The 21,580-nt window shown below is 34.7% G+C and overlaps 1 protein-coding gene across 1 annotated transcript; it reads right to left on the bottom strand.

The window, feature by feature from the left end:
* Positions 1 to 11,384: 11,384 nt before the first annotated feature.
* LOC133183474 (forkhead box protein unc-130-like) lies at positions 11,385 to 12,742 on the bottom strand. Its single transcript, XM_061318430.1, has one exon. The coding sequence runs from the start codon at positions 12,537 to 12,539 to the stop codon at positions 11,709 to 11,711; it is 831 nt and encodes a 276-aa protein (XP_061174414.1). The 5' UTR covers positions 12,540 to 12,742; the 3' UTR covers positions 11,385 to 11,708.
* Positions 12,743 to 21,580: the final 8,838 nt, after the last annotated feature.

Raw genomic sequence — 21,580 nt, forward strand, 5'->3', positions numbered from 1 at the left:
ATCTAAAATATCACTTAAATGCTCTTCTTAGGAAGATTTTTACTGCTGATTGCATACTACAAATTGTAGTAGCTTTTAATTTCTTGCCAAAAGACAGGTCCATAGTTTTACACTCGTCTTCATTGAAATGTCAGGTAGAGACTGGAAAATTATTTACCACAAAGAGTTGCTGGTCCGTTGATTTCATTCATTGACCATCATAGTGATATTTTGTCACAGTGTTGGATATCAAAGTAAAAGAATATCAGAATTGTGGTAAAACTCTCGATTTTCCTTCTATTCAAGAAGAAAGCTGTAAAAAATTACTCCATGGCCTGTTATAACATAGAGAGAGAGAGAGTAAACAAACCATAGAATAAAACTGTCAGTTTCTCCAAATATGTTGTTGAAATACATGTTTACAATGTTTTCAATCTGACAATCCTTAAGCTATGACGTCTGAAGCACTCAACTATGACGTCACAGCCTATGACACTTTGTTAGAGCAAGGATCAGCTATTTGTAAATAATAACGGCCGTCACAGTGAAAAAAATTGTGTCAATATTTTTACATTTTTTCTAGTTAAAAGCATCTATATTTATATCTTCCTTCATGAATTAATAAAGAAAAAGATAGTTGCGTTTTTATTTTTTTAAAAAACTGCATCCAAATAAAGGTGATCAAAAAGTGACGGGCGTTATGTTGACACAGATGTTGCGAATTTTGAAGGCTTTTCCGCCCTTCTCGGAACGTTAAAAAACCACCACATGCATGAATCAGACCACCCTTTCACTTGGAATGAATTAGAAAGCTTTTTATGACCTATCTGTAAAATAAATAAGGCACAATTAATTGTGACGGAGGTGACGTCAAATTCTCCTGCTACAGCATTTTCATCTTTTTTACTTTCTGCAAAGAAATCGTGTTTTCGGTGTTTTTTTCACTACATGAGGAAATAAAACTAGTTTTTCATTTTAAAAAAGCAGAATAAGGTACATTACTTCTTCCTTCAACATTTTTTTATCCTGTATAATAAACGGATGCTATATTTGACTTTTTGACAATTTAAATGGATTTTACAAATTGACAAACTTAAGTTTGCTAGTTACGGAGGTTACGTTGACAATGATTTTTAAAGCATTTCGAAAGTTTTCTTCAGAATACACATGATTTCATACATGCAATGAAGTTAAATACCTCCATCCAAACATTCTGCTAATACTTACTAAATCTACTGAAAGAATTTTCATGAATTTTAAGCACTATGACGGATGTTACATTATAACATCCGTTACAGTATTTTTCATGGTGATTACATTTTAATTCTCTACAGCTTTGTAATTTTTATTAAGTAATTTCATTACTTGTTCTTCATTAACCAGTTAACATACAACTGAAGTTTACTGACAAAAATTTATCGTTGATAACATAATAAGAAAAACAAGAGGCCCAGGGGCCACATCGCTCACCTGAGCACTATGGCTAGGAAAAAGCAGAAATCACTTCAATCTTGAAAGGTTGAAAAGTTTAAATATAAAAGTGGTTGGGGGGGGGGGGGTGTCATGAATTGAACAAATTTGAATCTACATTATCTGAGGATGCTTCCATTTAAATATGACCAATCATGGCTTTGCTGTTCTTGAGTAGAAGATTTTTAAAGATTTAACCTATGTATTCCTATGTAAAACTTTGATCACCCATTGTGGCCCCACCCGACCCCCAGAGGTCATGTTTGAACAAACTTGAATGTACACTATCTAAGAATGCTTCCATATAAATATGACCAATCATGGCTTTGCTATTCTTAACAAATAGTTTTTTTTAAAGATTTTTACTATGTGTTCCTATGTAAAACTTTGATCGCCCATTGTGGCCCCACCCGACCCCCGGGGGTCATGATTCGAACAAATTTGTATGTACACTATCTGAGGATGCTACCATATAAATATGACCAATCATGGCTCTGCTATTCTTAACAAATAGTTTTTTTTTAAGATTTTAACAATGTGTTCCTATGTAAAACTTTGATCGCCCATTGTGGACCCACCTGACCCCCGGGGGTCATGATTTGAACAAATTTGAATGTACACTATCTGAGGATGCTTCCATGTAAATGTGACCAATCATGGCTTTGCTGTTCTTGAGAAGATTTTTAAAGATTTTTTCCTATATATTCCTTTGTAAAACTTTGATCGCCCATTGTGGCCCCACCCGACCCCCGGGGGTCATGATTTGAACAAACTTGAATCTACACTACCTGAGGATGCTTCCATGTAAATATGACCAATTATGGCTTTGCTGTTCTTGAGAAGAAGATTTTTAAAGATTTTTTCCTATATATTCCTATGTAAAACTTTGATCGCCCATTGTGGCCCCACCCGACCCCCGGGGTCTTGATTTGAACAAACTTGAACCTACACTACCTGAGGATGCTTCCATGTAAATATGACCAGTTATGGCTTTGCTGTTCTTCAGAAGAAGATTTTTAAAGATTTTTCCTATATATTCTTATGTAAAACTTTGATCGCCAATTGTGGCCCCACCCGACCCCCGGGGGTCATGATTTGAACAAACTTGAATCAACACTACCTGAGGATGCTTCCAAGTAAATATGACCAATCTTGGCTTTGCTGTTCTTGAGAAGAAGATTTTTGAAGATTTTCCCATATATTCCTATGTAAAACTTTGATCCCCCATTGTGGCCCCACCCGACCCCAGGGGGTCATGATTTGAAGAAACTTGAATCTACACTACCTGAGGATGCTACCATATAAATATGACCAATCATGGCTTTGCTGTTCTTGAGAAGAAGATTTTTAAAGATTTTTCCTGTATATTTCCTATGTAAAACTTTGATCGCCCATTGCGGCCCCACCCTACCCCCGGGGGTCATGATTTGAACAAACTTGAATCTACACTACCTGAGGATGCTTCCACATAAGTTTCATGTTTTCAAGCACAGTGGTTCTTGAGAAGAAGATTTTTTAATGATGCCATTAATTTTTCACAAATTCTTAATTATCTCCCCTTGGAAGAAGGCGTGGCCCTTCATTTGAACAAACTTGAATCTCCTTAACCCAAGGATACTTTGTGGCAAGTTTGGTTGAAATTGGTCCAGTGGTTCTTGAGAAGAAGTCGAAAATGTGAAAAGTTTACAGACGGACAGATAGACGGACAGACGGACAGACGGACTACAGACAAAATGTGATCAGAAAAGCTCACTTGAGCCTTCGGCTCAGGTGAGCTAACAAGAGGCCCATGGGCCACAGCGCTCACCTGAGTAACTTTGGCCTTGCTGTTTTTCACCTGATCCCCCCCCCCCCGTAGTACTTATTGTGGCCCAGCCCTATCCCCAGGGGTCATGATTTGAACAATTGGAATCTACACTACCCCAGCATGCTTCCAAGTAAGTTTCAGCTTATCTGGCCCAGTGGTTCTTGAGAAGAAGATTTTTAAAGATTTTTCCTATATATTTCAATGTGAAACTTGGATTCCCTATTGTGGCCCCACCCTACCCCCGGGGGTGATGATTTGAACAATTTAGAATTTACACTACCCCAGCATGCTTCCACATAAGTTTCAGCTTTTCTGGCCCAGTGGTTCTTGAGAAGAAGATTTTTAAAGATTTTTCCTATATATTTCAATGTAAAATTTGGATTCCCTATTGTGGCCCCGCCCTACCCCCGGGGATCATGATTTGAACAATTTAGAATCTACACTACCCCAGCATGCTTCCACATAAGTTTCAGCTTTTCTGGCCCAGTGGTTCTTGAGAAGAAGATTTTTAAAGATTTTTCCTATATATTTCAATGTAAAACTTGGATTCCCTATTGTGCCCCGCCCTACCCCCAGGGGTCATGATTTGAACAATTTAGAATCTACACTTCCCCCAGCATGCTTCCAAGTAAGTTTCAGCTTTTCTGGCCCAGTGGTTCTTAAGAAGAAGATTTTTAAAGATTTTTACTACATATTTCAATGTAAAACTTGGATTCCCTATTGTGGCCCCGCCCTATCCCCGGGGGTCATGATTTGAACAATTTAGAATTTACACTACCTTAGGATGCTTCCAGATAAGTTTCAGCTTTTCTGGCCCAGTGGTTCTTGAGAAGAAGATTTTTTAATGACCCCACCCAATTTTTGTATTTTCTTGATTATCTCCCCTTTGAAGGGGACTTGGCCCTTCATTTTAACAATTTAAACTCCCCTTTACCCAAGGCTGCTTTGTACCAAGTTTGGTTAAAATTGGCCCAGTGGTTCTTGAGAAGAAGTCGAAAATGTGAAAAGTTTACAGACGGACGGACGACGGACAACAGGTGATCAGAAAAGCTCACTTGAGCTTTCAGCTCAGGTGAGCTAAAAATTGTATCAGCACAGATTGACAATGGTCAAATCATAACAGGCAATCAGCCAAGAAAATCAATAAGGAGCTGGTAGCATGGTATCTGAAAAGAAAATAAATGATTTTTTTTATAACCAAAACAGCAAAAGATGTGACCATAAAATTTCTAATCACATTAACGAATCATTGTGCTTCTGAAGTTAAGCTTTGACAATGTATTCTGTCAAACTGCCACATCCGTATATTTTCTGTTAGTCAAAATATAACTGCTGAACTCTGTGATCGTAATAGTTCTAGAAAAATGCTTAAACTTTTGTGTGAAACAATAACAATTATAGATTTTAACATATTGGAGAACATGGCTTGTCCATTTTATCAAGAAATACATAGGCGCTTGGGTCAAGGATAACGTATATTTTCTATATAATGTATTGTCGAGGAAATTCGAACTATATTCGTAACATTTTTTTCAGCGCACAGTGGTTATTTTTAGTTTTTTGTAAATCTTTCTGCTTGATATACACTAGACTGTCACAGAAATTTGATATTATGCACGTTTTAAGAATGACATATCCCAACTGTAACGTTATACTAAATTCTTTGCATGCGCAAAAGTTGGACAATTTTACACAAATTCGATAATATTAATTTTATTTCTTAAAATAAAAAGATTAAATTGTTTATTCTTTTTCTTTTATATTACAGAAGTATAAACACAACTTTTTGAATTGCAAAAAAAAAATATTCTTCTTAATTTCAATTTCAAAAGTGACGGCCGTTATAATTTACAAATGGCTGATCCTTGCCCGTTACGGAGAAAAACAGAGGCAAAGGAAAAATCAAAGAAAATATAATAAACAAACAATTCAATGCGTACATGTAGTAGGATATGGTATTTATTTTACTCTTGAGACAATTTTTTTTTTGTTTCACTCGTCCTTCGCACTTGAGAAAATCTCAAAAAGATTCTGTCCCACTCATGGAATAAACTCCATATCCAACTACAAAACATTAAAAATCCTCTATTTAAGGCATATATTTTACTTTCAGACAATTTTGTGTCGTGTTTATTGCATCTGTCCGTTCAGTATCATAAGTCCAAGCGCTGAAAATCATGTTTCATATATTGAGGTCGTTGTAAACTTCAGAGAATTTATTCAAACAGAAGTGACAGATTGAGAATGTTGCGGACAGAAGCACACAGATACATATCGGACGTACATTGATACCGGTTTTGTAGAGCAGGATTTCCCCCATAGCCCACCCCACCCCCGGATTCTGTGCTCTAGAGTAGGACCCCCCCCCCCCCAAAGGAAAATCCCACACTAGAGTCAAACCCCCTCTTTCATTCTCAGAACAGGATTTCAACTATTTTGTCAATGCTCAATTCATACCGACAATATTCTGGCTAAAAGTTTATGCGAAAGTCAACTGACTTTTTTAGAATGGAAATATGAGTGTTTTCGATTCAAGAATTGTTCAAATTTAATCTGAAATTTTGAAATAAATAGTTGAAATCATTGAGACTAAACCCAAAATTTTAACTCATAGATTGTAAAATTTGTCAATCGTAAGACTCAATGTCTCCACACTTCTCTTGGCGCAGCGGTATCTGCTCACGAATTTTAATATATATATATGAGATCTGTGACGGTACATATTGTCGTTTTAGAGGTCGCCTCTAGAGATTTAATTCGTTTGCCTTCTACGGAAATACATTATCGGTACATTATACAAAACTCTAAAGTACATATTACTGATTGGTTCAACATTCCATTTTGTGGGTATTTGAATCGAGTAGATCTTCAATGGGAAAATAAAAAAAAGCCAAGACAAAAAAACAAATTGCAAGTAAGAAACATTGATTTTGCAAGCCGTAGCATAAGCATGTACTCACGACTCTAGCGGGGTAATATTGGATTTGAATGCAAAGAGTAAATATTCTCTGAAAGTTTTGCAAAATGTCGAATTTTTAGAAATTGACCCATTTTTAGTTCCACGGAAAAGGGAGCTATTTTGGATATTTAAATATATTTATGTACATGTAGTTTGGAATACAACTGGAAAAAAATCCAGAATTCCTCCTTTTTTTTTTTTTTTTTTTTTTTTGGCTTACGTTAGAATTTGTCCAACCGATTACATTGTTCCATACCTTTTGAAGTAACTTTTGTTGCAGAAACCAGTTTGATCAAATGAAAGCAATAAGACTTTAATCCTTAAGAATTGGTTCGTCAGTTACTGGAAAGAAGAGATTTAAAACTTTTATAGTTCAATGGAACTGGTCACCATTTTGAAATTTTTAAATGGTGAATGCATAACTAGACTTTTTGATTACAATTTTGTGAAGTTTTATTGAGATTGTCTACTGCGAGAACACCTGTGGGAAAATTATAGAATTAAGGGACAGCTGTAACAATGTGTCATCCCCCTTCATCCCTCATATATAAGTACAGGCATAATATTTTACTGGGGTATTTGCTCTAGAGGAAATCGCACTCTATTACACAAAGTTAGATTTCTCCCTGGAAAATTGAATCTTGTGTTTGATTTCCGTAGGGGAAATCCTACTCCAGAGCCTATTTTCCGGGGGGGGGGGGTCCTAATCTAGAGCCAGATTTCCGGGGGGGGGGGGTTAGAGAAGAAAGCCTACTCTACATGACCGGTGGTGTAGAGTATGGTTTTCCCCATTGCCAGCTTTCTCCCTGAATCCGTAATCTAAAGAAGGACAAAAAAATCTATGTAAACTTCCTGTATTTATCAGATTCATTAAAATTTAGGGCGTGCTGAATTTTTTATATACTGTATTTGAGAAGGGGTGAGGTGTGATTAGGTCCTGCACTTGATTTTCAAGCACCCGCTCGACTTCGACCGAAACAAACTTGCGTGCCTTGCTGGATGGCTATGTGTTTTTTGGTACTAAAATGTTTATAAAGAATTGTTTTACAAGATCTGAAAAGGGAACCTAACAAAAGTTTGTTTTAAATTAAGATCACCCACTCAAAGCTGTGAGTTTTTTGTAAGAATATGTAGCAAAATTTAATACTGTAGTGCAGCCTTATTGATCGGTTCAACATGCCATTTTGTGAGTATTTGAAAGAGTAGTTCTTCAAACTGACAAAAGGAGGAAAAGCGAAACCAAAAGAATACAAGAAACATTGATTTTGCAAGCCGTAGCATAAGTATATTCCCTCGACTCCATCGATGAAATGTTGGATTTGAAAACAAAGAGCAAATGTTCTCTAAAAGTTTTGCAAAATTTCGAATTTTTAGAAATTGACCCATTTTTAGTTCCATGGAAAAGGGAGATATTTTGGATATATCTATGTATATATAGTTTGAAATACAATTGGAGAAAAAAATCCATTTAATAAAAAATCCTCCTTTTTGTTTCCACGGCAACAGCTGGAAATTTGTCCAACCAATTACATTGTACCAAGAAACCAGTTTGACCAGATGAAAAGAATAAACTTTAATGCTTCAAACGAATTAGGTGGGAAGGAAAAAATTATATCTTAAATTTGCTATTTTCATAATTACTACGTTTCAATTAAACTGATCGCCATTTTTGAAATTTTTAAATGTTGATTGCACAACTAGACTTTTGCTTATGATTTTTGTGATGTTTCATCAAGATTGTCAACTGTGAGAGCACCTGTTGGAAAATTATAGAAGGTACACTTGTAACGATGCATGTATCATTATATTTTATTGGGTGGAAAATTAGGAAATCACAATCTATAACACATAGTACGATTTCTCCCTTGAAAATTGAATCTGGTGTGGGATTTCTGTAGAGGAAAATCCAACTCCAGAATCATTTTACTGTGGGGGAAATCTTGTTCTGAAGTCTATTTTCCGGGGGATATCCTACACTCGAGCCAGTTTTCCGGGGGGGGGGGGGGAGGGGCAGATTTGACACCGGAAAGTCTAATCTACAAGACCAGTATGCAACGATCAGTCCAATTCGATCTATGATTTCAAACAGAGAATAGATGAACATTTAATTACTTTTGTTTTCAGAGACTAGTAGCTTACAAAAGCTGATCAAGCATAAACAATTTAATACTAACGTCTTGCAGTTTTCTTATTTATATGAATAGAACGTACTTGAAAAAAAAAATGATCAAGCATAAACAATATAATACTATCGTCATTTCAGCTTTCTTATTTATATGAATACATGTAGAACTTACTTTAAAAAAATATGTGAAGAAAATGTGTATTTTAATACAATTAACCGGTTAGTTCGGCTGCATTTCATTTCCGAAATTTTTTGAAAATTTCAAATTTTCATTTCCGACATTTTATAGTTTATATCATTTACAACAATTTAAAGTTTTCATCTCCGACATTTTTCAGGTAGTACTGAAATGAAAGCAAGATTAAAGACTTCACTTTAATTCTAAGAATAAATTATGAATAAATCATTGAAATCCAAATAATGCGTTTGCTTAGCTGAGGCACTTGTAAGTGTTGTGAACTTCTCGTCGCTGGAAATTATAAGGCATATTTTGAAAATGTGGTTTGAAATAAATTCCATTTCCACCTACTTGGTTAACATTAAATTGCTGGAGAGGTACCGTGCAAAAGTTCGGGAAATGAAAAAAAAAATGTCGGAAATGAAAAAAAAAGTTGTCGGAAATGAAATTAAAATAATGTTGGATATGCTATGCAAAATGCCGGAAATGAAATGGAGCGCTGTATTCGATTGCCATCACTATACCTGCATTCTGCAACATTACATTTTCAGTCAACATCATATTTTTCAGTTTCAATTATAATTTTTAAGCTTTCTCAGTAGCAACGGCAAACTCTAAATAGTGTTTCAGTTGCTTCTCTACATATCATTATAAGCTGGTGATCAGTGCATGTCAACTCGACGTGACGCGGCTTTTTGGATCTAGTGGCATTTTATCAACTGGCTTAGTTCCTCTACAAGAGCATTGTTTCTTTTTCGCCAAACATATTATATTCTGCTTACCAGAAGTCTAGAGTCGTATAGGACTATTGTACATATTGTAATGGGTTGCATGAGAAGGAGATGGACTGCTATATTTTGGGGACTCAATGTTCCACTGGGAAGTCACGTAATAAAGCTCTAGAGTGAACTAACCTTCATGACCCCTCTACCTTCACTCTTTTAACGCTCATGAAATGCTGTTTTTCTCATTTATTGATATCTGGGTTTTTTCCCTGACATTTCAAGACTTAAAGTGTTAACGTTATCGATGATACATCTGTTGCTTTTTGAAAGTACAGTTTTGCATCATCTAAATCAACAGTGCGCCATTTTCTAGACTTAATTTGTTTTATTATGTCTAATATATTAATGGGAAAATGACCTGGTAGTAAAGTGATAAAGTGAACGATAGTTCCCGGACATAGGCCTACTATTTACTTTGTGGGACAGCTTTAGTGACTGAATTAGTCAGAGCGCGCTCTTAACGTTTGTCAAAGAAGTAACTGTGCATATTATTTTCGTCAGTCTTGATTGAAATCCAGAGCATCATAATTATGGCAACAAATCCGAAGTATATTACAGTGTATGCATGTATACAGGTACACTAAAAAAATGACTGAAAACTATGGAAGCCGGTAGGTGCAAGGTAGAAAAATATTTTATCTGGCGGCCACCAGAAAGTTATCTGGCGGCCGCCACATAAATAACTGGCGGCCGCCAGATCTTTTTATTCGGCGGCCGCCAGATCTCTTTATCTGGCGGCCGCCATATAACTTTCTGGCGGCCGCCAGTTATTTATGTGGCGGCCGCCAGATAAAATAGTTTTTTCTACCTGGCACCTACCGGCCTCCGTAGAAAACAAACAGACAATAAATTGCGAACAAAAAGTAAGAAAAAAAAAACACCAACAAACCAACCAAAGAATAGAAAACAAACGAAACGGGACATATCTACTTCTGATCCTACAGGATTTTGAACAATGGTAGTTTGGTGTATGTTTTCATCCTGTAAAACTTGCATTAATGTAAGTAGAAACTAGTAACCACTTACTACTAAACTGAATTTCTTCTGTCACCAATGGCAAATGTTCTGTTCTGCGCAGGTTTTCATCTAGTGATTCATATCTGCAAGATTTATGAATTAAATACGACACAAGTATGATTTAATCTATTTTGTACTGCCTACTAAAAAAAATCGCCCCCTTTTTAATATTACCTTTATCACCCTCGTCACAAGAGGGCAGATTCAAAACGGGGCAGGAACTTACAACTGAGCAAAATTGCGAAAAGGCGAAAAAAAATGCGGGACGAAAATAACTTTGGATACAAACATACATTTACCCCTTGAAAAAAAATCTCTGTTAACATCACAATTTATACCACACTGCCTTTCGTAAGTGTAACACACGTACCGCATTCTGAGAGGGGCGAATGACAACCCAGTAAATCTGTCATCGTCTTAAATTAAGATGAAGGAATGCCTATCCCGATCGGATTGTTACGTGTGTATGTCAATCAAGGACAAACATACGAACAAGGATCATTGATCTGAATACAGTTGAAAGGGCATTAATTGTTAAATTTGTGTGACAAACTTGCGGAGTTTACCTACTGCGTTTTATTTATTTATTTATTTTTTTTTGCAGTCAGACAGACGGACAGGGCAAACACGTTATGCTCCCATCTTCAATAGAACTGAGTCAATAGAACTGAGTTCTTCACGCCATGATAATATTTGCTGAATGCTTAATCAACTCTTCTCAAAAGAACTGATTATGCCTTTCTGTACGAAAACTGGTACATGTATTCAACTTCTGACTTTGTGACAGAACTGGGGCGTTTTTCTTTTATTTTCGTTATCCTGAGTTACAGCGTTTCTAAGTCGCATAAAAGTTTTCTCACTTTCCAGCAGTTAATAAAGCATTAGTTTGAAATGTTACACAAATGATACCGATTTATTACTTTAATAAAGCTAATTTCATATATGAATACAAATATTTAACCTGGCGGAAAGACAAATTTTAGAGATGTGTTAAAAAATGGAGACCTGTGAGTTTGATTTTTTTCTCATTCAGTTTCTAATAAACACCCAGTCTAGAATCGTAATTTTTATTATTCCATTTTCAGTTATGACACAATAATTTCTCTATTTCATTGTCACATACAGTACTTTGGTAAATATAACAACCAACAAATTTACCGCAAACGCAATGCTTACAATAATCCTTATCTGTGCTGTACAAATGCCACTGTGAGTGTGTGCTAATCAAATGGATTATTCACACATTATAATAAAATTATAAATTATGTAAATATCTAAAATATTGCACTTGAAAATTACATACATGACGTAATTATATGTACAAATAAAACGTATTTTTAACAATTAAAAATAAAAACAAAATAGTCACTGTATCTGCACATTCTTTTTCACCAGCAATTTTGAGAATAACTGCTAGACGGATGGACTGTCGGCGATAAAAACTGCTGGGACTGAGAACTGGCAGGATGCATGTGTATAGGAGAGAAATAGCCAGTAGAGGAAGGCATCTGGGCAATGTGTTGGGATGTCATCGGTGCAGGCACCTGCGCAATGGAGTGAAGGTTTTTCTGCGAATATAATACTTGATGAGGGTATCCTTGATAACCGATGGGAGAGGGGGTCATAGGAACGTACTCAAGGTTGTAACTACAGTCGGGCCTAATGGGGCGATCCACGGGCGCCTTCATACTTTTTCTGGCTCGTCTTCGTGCCTGACGACGACGGAAATCCCCTCGTGCAAAATCCTCCACGCATGCGGGATGAATGGACCAAAAATTCCCTTTGCCGTTACCAGCGCGTCCATTCTTCACAAAACACTCATTCAAGGATAAATTATGGCGAATGCTATTTCTCCATGCCTTTTCCTTGTTGTTGTAATACGGGAAATTGTCCATCACATATTGGTAGATATCACTTAGCAACATTTTTTGATCAGAATTGCTTAAAATAGCCATTGAGATGAGGGCGATATAAGAGTGCGGGGGCTTCTCCTTGGACGGATCTCCTGACATTCCATTCTTTATCGTCTTGTCCAGCGACAACAGAACTTCAGCTATGGACTCGGAGTTGTCCCCTGTGGAGCTATCCGACTCGCTGAGACAGGGCGAGGACTGAGGGTCGGGAGAGGTGCTACACCTGACCACATCCTTTCCGCTACCTCCAGGGCGATAATGATCGTTTCGAGTCAAGAAATCAATGCTGAAGGATGTAGGTATCATTTTTCCTCTTCACGTGAAAAGTTTTGCCTCTTATTTAAAGTTTCTTTTTAATTTATATAGTTCCAAAGCACTACCCTTACGTCTTGAGTAGACAAAACGGATTTGTGTTAATATTTGGGTACCGTTAAAACATCGGTTTTTAAGGGAACAACAAAGTGTTGACACACGACATGCAATTACGAAGGGAACGGAGTTGAACATGATTGACGTTTAGTGAACAAATCGTTTTCAATCGCCGTGGCACGTGATAATTATTTGTTTATCACTGTTCACAACATGAGTTCATTTCACACACACGGTCTCAACTCCCGCCCCTCCTTGACTGTTGATTAGCGAGAATTAATATATAATAGAAAGTCAGAGCTACCAGACAAAATGGAATCTAAATTTACACTTGATTATCTAAAATTCACAATGAAAGTGATGTGTACGTGATTTTACTCCTTTTTCCATAATTCAAGTGCGAAATTTAATTTCTTTTACATCTTGGTTTGGAGTAAAAATAATAATAATCATAAAATAAAGTCCTTATTTTATTCTGATAACGCATTTCTGCTATAAAAACCCTTCTAGGAAACTACATAAGGAATTAGTAGATTGTTATATACATGGGAACCGTTACTCATTAAAAAAATAATAATGTACAAAAGATGCGTGTGTTTTAATCAAGGCAGCAGACACATTTTTTTCATTATCAAATAAACAACTTTAGAAAATGGAAGAAAATGTGAATTTATTTAAGATAAAGCTTTTTGGTATTTTAAAATGTGTAATTTTTAAAACTGGATGAAAATACCAGGCGTTTCTTTTTTAAATGAGAGAAAGGGGGGGGGGGACAGGATTCAACTTGAGATTTATAGCAAAAAGAAAATTTTGAATTACTGGTTGAAAATACAAAAATAGTAGTTCAGTCTTGGTCTAGCAAATTTATATAACAATAGTAATGTAGACTCAAACTCTGTTAAAATCTTATCTGAAAGAATCTGTGATAATTTTAAATAAAAATATTTATGCTTCACCCAAAAGATTTTTATGTCGACATTTGGTGAAAATTTTCACTTTCCGATCATACCTATATGTAAATCTTTAGAAAACAATGTATAGAATATGTATTATACTCGAATAATATTATGTGCTCATGATGTGTACATTCAAAGAGGAAGATATAATGACACCCCCAGGAATTGTAGAAAATGTGATTTTTGTACTGCAGGTGATTTAGAAGATGGATTTCATTTTACACTTAAATGCCAAAAATATGAAATTTAGAGAAAAAAATATTAAAAACTACTCATTCTGTCGCCCTTGTGTTTATAAATAAACTTAGTGTTAACAAGCCCGAATACAAAAGAGCTTTGTAATCTTGGAAAAAGAATACAAACGAAAATACAATACGCACACTTAGGAAATTTTTTGTCCGATTTTATTATTTTACTTACTTATTGTACTTTATATGTTGTTCATATGTGATACAGAAATTGTATGTATCATGTATATCGTAGGTCTTGTCTCTTAGTTCAATGAAATCTGAAAGAGAGAGAGGGGGGGGGGGTAGAGGTGTATTCCCTTGTAATAATATCTTGCCAATAATAATTTTTATAAAACACAGCGTTGTTTGCTGTCTAATTTTACCCAGGAGTGTGATATACAGTTTGGCCCAAACAATTGGAGGCTAGCAATCAGTGACCAATGTTTGTCGTAGCTCTCTCTGTTAACACGTTCTGTCAATGGCAGTCGTACACAAACTTATTGTTTGGAGATATTAATCTATACATTATTAAAAGAATAATGAAGTTTGTTTTGTTTGACGAAACAAGAGAGGTAACATCACACAAAATTATTAAACCAAAAAAGACGCGTCCACTTATCAGTTTTTTTGAGTATACATGTGTATATGTAAACGACTTACCGTATATTAGAATACATGTAGATGTATTGGGTTTTTACAAACAATGGATACTAGTAATGCTTTGTGAATATAATTACCGTATGGATTTCATTAACGTATTAAATTCTAATTTTTAGATTCAACCGTGTGGGGTAAATTTCAATCAGATTTTGCATTTGCAACCACCCCTTTTTCTTCTGTGTATCAAAAATTGTCTTCTTTTTTTTCACTGGATCCCCCTCCTCTTTCAAAGGAATGCGTCGCCCGTTTTGCATGTACATTAACTCAGGTTTTCAACTGTAGTTCATGTCCCTGGAATATCCAACAAACTAGACAGTGATTTCTTATATTTACATTTACATGTGAAATAAAAAATTAAACATAAAGGAAAAATGTTGTCTACTAGGAATCATTCTATGTTAATATCCAAAGTCCCCGCCCACTGACGTTCGCAAAGGGGCGACTGCCGCCCCAGTAATTTTAATATTAAAAAAATTACAAGGATTAGGTACTCACAAGAGATGTCCCATGTTCACATTAAGGAACGAAGTTGTTTTTCAGAGCTAAATAATTCAATTATGCGCATTGTAGTGGTAAACATTTTCGTTTGAATGGAACTTGTGGGTCTTTTTTTTTTTTAATCAAAAGTCATTTGTTATATAATGACACGCCAATTTCTTTCGAATTGATAAAGTAATATTAAGACACCCAACATCCGAGACTAGCAACACAAGTTTTGCTGAAATGAGGATTTTAGGAATTTGGGAGAGAGTGAGAGACTCCCCGTTTCTATAAAAAGAGACTCTCCGTTTCTATAAAACTCATTTATGCAACGAATATGTACAGCTTTTTTCATTTGAATGGAACGTTTGGGTCGTTCTTATTGAACGTCAATTGTTACATAATGACACGCCCATTTCTTCAGAGACAGAAACATTTTCGTCGCAAAGTTTTAAGAGACCCCACTCTCTACGACTAACTACACGATTTTGTTAAAATGGTGATTTTATGAAGCTAGGAGAGATAGATAGAGACTACCCGCTCCTGTAAAACTCACATATTGCAACGAATACGAACATAATTATGAATTTGTCATGTTCTAAATTTTGAATTTACCGGGTGGGAGTAAATACAAAATTTAGAACATGATATAAATTTTGTATTTACTCCCACCCGGTAAATTCAAAATTTAGAACATGACAAATTTATCTTTCTTTTTTTTTGAAGTTATCACAACACGTGTATCGATCGAACATGTGTTTACTCGGTGTTTATATTATAGGGTTATTGAACTAAATATTGGCACGAGTTGGTTTAACAATTGCACGAGCTTGTGAGTGCGTTTGTACAGCTAACTCGTGCAATATTCACCAATATAAGTTCATTAACTCCTTTATATTACAGGCATTTACAGCTAAAACAATTCCCATTGATTTACGTTAATTATTTCAATTGAATAACTCAAAATTAATGAGGATTTTTCAGTATCGGTATTCATAGAGAGACACGGAGAGACAGACAGACAGACAGAAGGATAGATAAAGAATAAACAAATTGTACGGCAAATAAGTAAACAAGTTGTATCTATTTAGTATTACTCGCAATACAGCAGGGAGAAAAGGTTTTGGTCAGAAAATTGTGTCCAGGATTGATGTACATCACTATATGTCAAGATACCGTAATTCTTGAGATATCTGCTAAATCAGCTTATTCTTTTTCGTCTTTCTTTTTAAAATATAAACTTGGTAATTCAATTTTAATTTTTTGTTCATTAGAAATGTTTATCTGGAAATTATTTTTTGCGTCATTCTTTTACATTGCCAATATAATTGGATTTGGGATTGACATTTTTAGCTCACCTTGGCTGAAAATTGCAGTGACTTTTCTGATCGCATTTTGTCTGTCGTCGGTCTGTCCGTCCGACCGTCAGTAAACTTTTCACATTTTCAGCTTTTTCTTAAGAACTAATCGACCTGTTTCAACCAAACTTGCCACAAGGCATCTTTGGATAAAGGGGATTCAAGTTTGTTCAGATGAAGGGTCATGCCATCTTTCTAGGGAAGTAGTAAAGAATTAGCGAAAATTTATTGACATCTTTTAAAAATCTTCTTTAGAAACATTGTGTCAGAAAAGTTGAAACATGTGAAAGCTTCATTATAAAGTGTAGATTCAGTTTTATTCAGATAATGTCCCTCGAGGGAAGGGTGGGGCTACAATAAGTGATCAAAGTTTCTCATGGAATATATCAAAGTTTCTCATAGAATATATGTGGAAAATTCTTTCAGAATCTTCTTCTCAAGAACTACTGGGTAAGAAGAGATGATACTTATATTAAAGCTTCATTTCATAGTCTAAGTTCAGTTTTGTAGGTGCTGACACGGCAAAGATCCCTCACCGCTCAACAACCCTGAGTGCCGAGTATAATACGTCTAAATTTGCAGCCCTCCACCGGCAGGCGGGGGCATCTCCATATGAGTGAAAAATTCTCGAGAGTGACGTTAAAACAACAAACAAACAAACAGAAACAAAATCAATTTTGCTTAAATCATAACCAGCACCGGCGCACAGCCCCGTTTGATTTTTTTCTAATATTAATTCTGTTTGTTTAACTTGTTTATACTATCAATTTAATCCATAGGTAAAATTTCATAATTAAATAATTTACTTAACATATACAGGAACACACCTTCAAACGCAAATAACTTTTTTTGCTTGTCAAAAAAAAAAGAAGAAAATCTGACCTCCCCCCCCCCCCCCCCCCCGTTCTGAATTTTCTAGATCCACCACTGAGAACAGCAGTAGGCCTGTGATTAGTGATGTTTATATGGTAGCATCCACAGGAAGTGTAAATTCAAGTTTCTTCACATCATGACCACTTGGCCTAAGGTGGGAAAATTATGGGCGATCAAAGTTTTACAAAGAAATAATATATAGGAAAATTCTTTTAAAAATTTCTTGTCAAAAACATCGAAGCAATGATTAATCATAATCTCCGGCGACAATATGAACAGGACAACAAAATGTACCATCACAATCATGCTGTATGAAATAGCATACGAGACACGCGAGTGTGATTTACACACCAAATACATTCACAGAACTACCAAAACAACAACAACAACAACAGCAACAAAAAACTTTAAGCAAACATACCTGTGGGTTGACAATATGTGCAGAGGTAAGGCACATAATGTATGTACATGTGGGACTTTTTCAGCTGGCAACAGTATATACCGATGGACAACAATATGTGCAGTTAGGGAGGTACATATTGTCGCCGACGACAATATGTCGAAAACGACAATATTTACCGTCAGACACTACCACTTGCCGGTGGAGGGCTGCAAATTTAGACGTATACTCGGCACCCAGGGCATTTGAGCAATTAGGGATCTTTTTCGTGCCAGCACCTACTGCAACACGGGACCTCGGTTTGAGACGGTCTCATCCGAAGGTCCCGCATTTGGATTCAAACCCGCGACGTAAGGATCAACTCCTTACACTGCTCTAACCACCGCGCAACTAGGGCGACCGGTGCGTAGGTAAGAACTGCGAACAATTGTATTGTTCTCCCGCCTTCCTCCAAGTCAATTTTTCAAAAGTTAACACATTTGAATGGTTATTCATATCTATATAGATATTTATATGAATTTTCTTAAAACATTACTTCTTTGGGAAAACAAACTTAAGAGAGATAACTCTATAATTTTGGTAAAATTTGTGTTTTTTCACTATAGAAATCAATGGAAAACGGAAAATATTTTTAAAACATCTCTCCCCCCCCCCCCTCCACCCCCGTGAAACAAAAATTCCTTTTTACAGGTAATATGGACTGTCATTTCACAAATTCATACCAAAGCTTTTTGTGTTCCACGGGGGGGGGGGGGGACATATGTTTACAGAAAAAAAACTACAAAAATACTTATTTTTTCACCAATTTCAAAGGGGTTTACAACTAAAACATTGTATTTTATTAATAATATATGTTTAATTTATATGAGTAAAACATAAGAAAATATTTAAGGAACATTTATACATATCCAAGAATATTTTAAAATGTGGTGATACTTTAAATCCCGATTTCAATGAAAAGTATCGTCTACCCGCTTTATTTAAAGAGCCGGAATTAGGAGTAATTAACTACTTAACACTGAAATTAAAATTATCAGTCAATTACCATTGAACTGTTCTTTGCATTCAACAAAGATTTTTCGGCCAAATTGCCATTAGTATTGAATTAAATGGGTGTAAAATATAGGCGGGAATGGAGAGTTAGCGTGCGTAGTTCTTTAAGCTATGACAATGTAGTTTGTAGGTACATGTAAATAAAGGGATTTTTCAAGTTAATGTTTACGTAGATGAATTATAAATTCCGTTATATCTAGTTAAACATGCCACATAAACTTCAAAACTTTGGTTTTATAATTTTCTTATTTCTACCTACCGTCTCCATTCTTCGAGATTCAGAATATATATATATATATATATATATATATATATATATATATATATATATATATATATATATATATATATATATATATATATATATATATATGACCAAAATAAATGCGATAATAATGACAGTTTATATGACTGTTATATTCTGTAAATACATATTTACAATATGCTTGTAAAAAAGCGTAAAATTTGAATTCTTGAGTTGTTTTTATTTTAAAGAATATAATTTTGTACAATTTTAATTTTAAAAAAATCTCCTTTATATGTAAAATATAGATAAAAAACATTACCCTCTCTAAAAGGGAGTGGAAAGCAAACAGTTTTCTGTTTTCTTCTGTTGAATTTATGAGCAATACCGTTATGTTGTTGCTAATTGGCTGGCAAAACTCTGTTCATTGATAGTCCTATTAGTTAATTAGAGCTTAAGTGTTGTTTCACCACAGGACGCTCTTATGCAGACCCTACTCGCTCGGTTGCGCTATCGAGTGTTGACACGATAATCGCAAAGAAGCGACAATTCAACCGAAGACAGGTGTGGAGGGTTTACAACAAGAAACTAACCCACGAACGTGACTCATTATCGACACAATAACTTCTTAAGTCATTCGCAACATACATGTACATTTACTTTACATTGTACCTTTTCCAAGATATTCTTAATTTATATTCATTGTGCCATCAGATGTTCCAAATCAAAAATCAGCATACATTACCAGGAGTTTTTAAACAGATATCAAATAATAAAAAAAAATTCTCTTTTTTTTTAAGAAATAAATTAACAACACTATTATAATAGTTTTAGCAAGTATTTCCTCAAAATTTGATATACAAAGTAAGTAATTTAACGGGGAGAATGTTATTTTAACAAACTTTAAAGGTTACTTTTAAACTGCAAATACATGTAAAAAGTTTTAATTTCTAAATGCAAAGTAGAAAAATTTAGACATATATGTATATACGGTAGGTACTTTGAGATATACAAGAATAAAGTCTTGCATGTCTGCATTAGGCTTTCGGGACTTCGATCGGTAGTATAAATATATATATATATATATATATATATATATATATATATATATATATATATATATATATATATATATATATATATATATATATATATATATAACATACAGTATATAGGCACGTAAGTATCAAAGGATGTGTTAATGCAATTTGATTGTGAAAAATGGGTACAATTTATCCTTTTTCTTACCTGCTGAAGTTCTTTTCAGATAAGTTGTCTTTTTTTTTTCTGCCCCCCCCCCCCTTTTCAAAAACGATACTACGTGTCTAAATATTTTTATATACTATATTAATACACATTTTTGGCTGAAGGACAGAAGCTAATGCGCGTCAGTCTTCGGAAGGCGCATGCACACTAAAAAAAACGACAGAAATATTGTAAGTATTGCTAATTCAAATCTGTGATTGAAATCTTTAAATTTTACTTGATTATATAATTTGTTCAGATAGAATGCCATAAACGAATCCGAAAACGTTACAATACCAAATATGGCCAAATTATAAAAATGAAAAACCGCACAAACCGATTGCACAGAATGACATAAAGATGAAATTGAAGGGGAAATCATAAACTTAGACTCGATCATTTATTTTATTTCGGAAAATTGGAAGGTGGGGGATTCAGATATGAACATTATCCACGCTTCAGGTCTTCAAAATTAGTACATCTGAACATCTTATCAATCTTATAATTATATAACAGATGGTAAGAGACAATTACCCTCTGTGAACTTAATTATATTTTTTTCCCCTACAATTACATATTAGACGATCTTAAAACACAAAATAGGGACTAAAAAATTGATTTAAGCAAATATAACTTAGCGAGGCAAAATTGAGGTAAACAATTGATGAAAATGAATGATTAAAATAAATATTTTAAGCAACCTTTCATAGTGATATATTATCATTTTTTCGAGTTATCTCTCTTAATAAGAACTCAAGGATTTCCTTATATAATTCGGGAATTAATATTTCTTTCTCAATCCAAGTGTCATTTACTAATTAATGAATTACAAGTAAAATAGGAGGTACTTAATATTAATGTTTCTATGTAATAAAAACTTTGTGAGAGTCTTATTATATCTTAATCAGTTGTTCAAGAGGAATTGCAGATAAAAGATGGGTACCTCAAACATTTTGAAAAGTATGGCAGTGGCTTTTTTTTTTTTTTTGTCATGGGAATACTCAAATATCTATCTGATCAAAACCTAAGATAGTAGGTGCACTATGGCGTTATGTAATACATTCTGTGATAGCCTCATTAAATTTTAATCCATGGTACATAAGAAGTTACGGATAAGAGATGGGTGCCCTCAGTATTATAGAATGAATGGCAGTATCTATATTATGTCATGGGAAAGATCCGAAATTTAAAATAGGAGGTGCAAAAAGCCTCTATTTGAAAAAGATATTGTGAAAGTCTCGTTATATTTTAGGAGGAGTTGTTGATAAAAGATGGGTGCCCTCAATATTATAGAAAGAATGACATTGACCACGTTTTGCTGTGGGAAACCCCAAATATGTGACCGATCGAAAATAAGAGGTGCACAATGCCACTATATAATAAAGATTTTTTTTTAAAGTTTCATGAAATTGCATTCAGTTGTGTAATAGAAATTGCGGATATTAAAGAAAAGGATAACCCCAAGTGGAATGGACGGAC

Source organism: Saccostrea echinata, unplaced genomic scaffold (assembly GCF_033153115.1).
Source record: "Saccostrea echinata isolate AGI-Se365-2 ecotype Australia unplaced genomic scaffold, CSIRO_AGI_Sech_v1 ptg000009l, whole genome shotgun sequence".
Lineage (NCBI taxonomy): Eukaryota > Metazoa > Mollusca > Bivalvia > Ostreida > Ostreidae > Saccostrea > Saccostrea echinata.

Excerpts from the sequence above, each read along its gene's own strand:
- LOC133183474 (XM_061318430.1), bottom strand. The coding sequence starts at position 12,539 with ATGATACCTACATCCTTCAGCATTGATTTCTTGACTCGAAACGATCAT.